The sequence below is a fragment of the Mustela putorius genome, unplaced genomic scaffold (genome assembly GCF_011764305.1).
Source record: "Mustela putorius furo isolate JIRA1106 unplaced genomic scaffold, ASM1176430v1.1 tig00537227_pilon_pilon_pilon, whole genome shotgun sequence".
In the NCBI taxonomy this organism is placed as follows: domain Eukaryota; kingdom Metazoa; phylum Chordata; class Mammalia; order Carnivora; family Mustelidae; genus Mustela; species Mustela putorius.
In genome coordinates this window covers 27434169-27438750 of record NW_025422368.1, presented here as the reverse complement: position 1 = coordinate 27438750, position 4582 = coordinate 27434169, and the positions used below count along the sequence as shown (strand labels likewise).

Here is a 4582-nt window from a genome sequence, read left to right as displayed (position 1 = left end):
GGGACTCAGGTCCTGACCCTTATTGCCCTATAGAAAGCTTCTGGCTTCTGCAGTAATACCTTGAATTTCACTGGCCCTTGTATTTCACTATCATGATGACAGAAGGTCAGTGTCAAATAATGCCCTAAGTCAAGAAATCCTTCCCTGTAACTATGTCTTTTCCTTATGTCTTTTCCATACTTCCAATCTCTGACTACTGAAATTCTACACAATCATCACAGTCCAAGTTTTTTTTGTTGTTGTTTTTTTGTTTTCCCACAAATATCTTTATTTACAAATGAACTGAGAGAAACTTCCCTCATGTGTTACAAAAATATAAATATACACACTCTGCACCTGCAAAGTTCCCAGAGGTACATCTACTGTCCGAAGGGGGAGGGGTGTGGGGTGCTGAGGGCCCCAGGCTAACAGCCAGGCTGCACACAGTCCTTAGTGCTGGCAGTGGGCAGAAGAAATTATGAACGAAACTGGGAGACGTCTTAGAGGTCAGATGTCAGGATAGGGGAATAATCTGGAAATGACATAGGGCTCTTTCATCACATGGATATGAGCAATGCTGTCTCATCTTTCCTCACTGTTCCCTTGTGAGGCGCCTGGGGCTGTGGTCCCCCACACGGCCCCTGCGGCTACCCCCCAGCCTGTCAGAGTGCAGCAATGGCCTTGGCAGCCACCTGGCGGCCCAGGGACAGACTGAGGTCCGTGATGACCAGAACCACCTTGGGGCTAGACATGGCTGACACCTTCACCAGTTCCGATACGGTGGTGAAGGGCGTGAAGTGCAGGATGCTGGCCTCGGCTGCCCTGCTCCAGGCAATCCACACACTCCTCCATGAACCACTGCACAAACTGAGTGTGCGGGCCCGTGGTCCGCGAGCCCAGGATGGATGAGATGAGCAGGAAGAGGTTGGCCAGGACTCGGTTCAGCGGGTCTCTCCTGTTAACCGTGTGCAGCTGGGAGGCTGACAGGGAGCTGCTCATGAAGCGGTCAGTGGGACTCGAGAGGATGTTGGCATCTTCCTCATTGGAGCTCAGCAGTCGCATCAGTTTTGAGGGCTGCATGTCGTCCAAGGGGAAGAGACTGATATAATCTTCGATGTCTTCATGGTATCTCTTCTTTTGGCGGGAGGACGCCTGTCCCTTATGGGAGGAATAGGAACTGAGGGCACACCAGACGGCTAGCTTGGCCAGCGCAGTGCCATGAGGCTGTGCCACTTGGAGGAATAGGTGAGCAACCCTGGCAGGATGTGGCCCAGCAGGACCAGGGTCACCTGCTGCATGTCCAGACAGAAGATAGAGTAGAGCAGCTCCACTGCCCGCAGCGTGTGCTCCTTCCACGTCTCCTTCAGCAGCTCCTTAATGAGGTTGTTGCAGAACCAGTAGACGCCTCCCATGTGCAGCAGGGTATCAAAGATGTGGATGGAGCGGCTGACCACCCACCCCTTCTCTAGCACCTTGGCGACTATGTCCGTCAGCACCTCCTTGATGGGTCGCTTGGGAGGCAGCAGGTTCCAGTAGGGCATTGTGTCCACACCCATGGACGGGAACTTGATCTGGGTGGTCGTCTGCTGCAGCACGTCGGCACACATGTGCTCCAGGATCGAGCTCATGATCACCATCCTCTCACTGTAGAACTGCAGTGTGTTCTCACTGTACAGCAGCCCTGCCAGCTGGCAGATCATCTGCAGTGACTTCTCGCGCTCATCCAGACCCAGCATCCGCACCTGGGCCACAAGCCAAGCCACAGCACACACTGCCAGACTGCACACCTTCTCCTTGATGTTATCTGTGATTTTCTGGATGGACTCGAAGGCCAGTACCCCATTCTCCCAGGCATTGAGGATTTCCAAGATGGCCGCTGAAATGCTGTGGCTTCGTGCCCCTTCATCTGCACCAACTTCATCTCCGAGGAGTTGTTGAGCAAGGCCACCAAGGACTCCACTTTGGTGGAGTCAGGCCAGAAGCAGGGGTGGTCAGGGTTCAGGATTTTGCCCTCCTCGGGCATGCAAGTCTGCATCCACGTCTCAAAGAAGGGCACCTGTGCTCCTGTGCTTGACTCGGACAGAATCACCTCTGAACCATAGGTCTGAGCCACATGGCACAACATGAGGAAGGAGATGTTGAAGAGCAAGGCGCGAACGGAGGCTGCTTTGGCGAGTTCTTCATTGCCGTGTGTTGTGAATTCATGCAAACTGATGAATTTCCGGGCGAAGGATTTAATCTTCCCAGTGGCGGCGGCAGCGGCCAGCAGCAGATCCAGACTCTTCCCGGACAGCATGTGGCCCAGGACTCCTAGCAGGCCCTCTGGGGACTTGGAGTGGTCTGCATCCATCGTCTTGAGGATATTTGTGACAGTGGGCTCTGCCCGGAGGATGGGCCCAGGATTGGGCTGGATGTTGGCATTTTCTCCTGATTTCAGCTGGGGTGCATGCTCCCGGTCTGCTGCCACTTGGCCATGAGGTTGGTCACACTGGTTTCAGACAGAAGCCCCTGCTTGCTACATTTTTGGAGTAGGAATTTTGTACAGTCACAGTTGCAGCGCTGGTCAGCTTTATCCAGCAAGGGTGTGAGCTTCAGCAGGAACTCGAAAGCACAGCTGACGTCCTCTGTAAAGTCCTTGTCCCCGTGACAGTATTTCTTTAACTTCACCAACACCTGTGGGATCTTGAGGAAGGTGAAAGCTGTCCACTTGAGCTCCTCTGTACCCTCGGGAGACTCGATGAGCCCCACGAAGCAAGCCTTCCAGATTTCCAGGACGAAAAGTGGGATGGGAATATGCTGCATGTGCTTCACCATCATCAGCTGTTCCACCAGGGGCTGTGTCTCGCCTGTCAGGTTCATGGTGCCCTTGAGCAGGACCACCGCATGGACTGTGGGGTAGCCCGTCTTGTGCAGCTGCTCCGAGTGTACAGCCAGCATCGTGGGGATGCTCCTAATAAGCGTGCCACACTGCTCAGCCTGGCTCCGGAGCTGGGGGTTGCTGAGATTGGCCAGGATCTCCCCAAGCTTCAAGAGAGAATGCTCAATGGCAGTCCAGGAGGAGGCCTCGTCTAGTTTGGCGATGTGGAGCAGGACTTGATTCTTGGTGCTGCTGAGGGTTTTCTCCAGGCGCAGAAGGCACATGGCAAGCTGCTTCTCCCCCGCGGCTGGAATGCCGGCCTCCAGCCCCTCCCAGAGCCACTCCGCAGAGGCTGCAGTGCAGCGCAGCAGCCAGTGGAGGACGCTGAGAAGGGCCCGGCACAGCCTGATGCACTCCTCGGCTTTGCCATGACAGCTCAGTCGGTCACAAAACATGTCCATGATATCCAGCAAAGCTTGGACACACAAGTCCCGGGAAACGTCATCAAACTTACTGATAGCTGTGAGGACAGAGGAGTAGGACACCATCTGGGAACTAATGGCATACTTCAGGTAGGACAGGACGAGAGGATTGGGGGGAGGTCCAGTCATGGCCTGCTCCAGTAGTGCTTCTGCTAGGTTGAGAATGTCCCAGGTGGCTCCTTTGGAAAAGAATTTCTTCATGTTGATTGCCCACTGGTAGTCACTCCATCGCTCCTTCCAGGCTTGCGAAATGGCTTGCTTCAAGTTCACTACCTTCATGATTTCACTCTGAGAAGGGGCCGGTGGCGGTCAGCTCTGCGTTGGAAGAAACTGAGCGTACAAGCTAGGTCTAGATCCTAGATCCATCACAGACCAAGTTTGAATCTACTTCTTGCATACACCTTCCTAGATAACTCACATCAGAAGCAATTTATTTCCTTCAACCACCTTTACTCCTCTGTGTCAATCTACCGTAGTTATCTCTCCACACATTGTCTTCTGTTGTAGTTACCCTGTATCTTCTTTGTCCCTTACTCAACTCTAAGCTTTTGGAGTGGGGAGACTGCACCCTGTATATTTTTACATTCTCTCCACTGGGCCCAACACAGAACCTAAGAATTGTTAAATAATTGCATGCAAGGTATACAATTGCAGGGAAGGAAGCCATGTGTAGAGATGTAGAAGTAAGTGCATTATGAATGTTGATTAAGGATATTACCGTTAATATAGGTCAGGTCATGATACTTTCAGGTATAGATCATTTTATTAGGAAATTTTTACCCAACCAGTAGATTGGTTCCTTCTTTGGTCCAACTTCTAACCTCCCTGCTGCCTTGGGAAGAGGGTAAGTCAGGGCTCTCCCCTTTTCTCAGAATGGACCCTGCCACCTCTTCTCCAGCTGAGGATTTACAAGCAAAGCAGAGTTAAGAGCTTTGATCTTGCTACAGACTTGGAGACAGAAGAAGATAGTGGTGTCTGAAATAATGACCCGGGATGTGAGGAGATGGAGACAGAAGTACACAATGAGAGAGGCAAATCGCTGTCACAGAGACTTCCTCTCACCTCCCACCTCACTCTCAGTGAGTTCTGGGCTCTGTTCTCTTTGGGTCAGGGTTTTGGGGCTTCAGGGAAGGGGGAGATATCCCCTGATTTTAGAGGCCCCCACCCTCTGACCCCAGTCATCCCTGGATCCCTGCTCCAAGGCTGAAGACAGCCCAGGCTCTGAGGGGCAAGCAGTCCGCCAGTATCCCAGCAGCCTCAGCTA

At 52.7% G+C, this 4582-nt stretch overlaps 1 protein-coding gene across 1 annotated transcript; it reads right to left on the bottom strand.

The window, feature by feature from the left end:
• Positions 1–257: 257 nt before the first annotated feature.
• LOC101686465 (mediator of RNA polymerase II transcription subunit 24-like) lies at positions 258–3674 on the bottom strand. Its single transcript, XM_045073195.1, is given in 5 exon segments — positions 258–788; positions 790–1199; positions 1202–1867; positions 1870–2445; positions 2448–3674. Coding segments are annotated over 5 exon segments (2949 nt in total). The 5' UTR covers positions 3598–3674; the 3' UTR covers positions 258–641.
• Between the last annotated feature and the right edge of the window lie 908 nt (positions 3675–4582).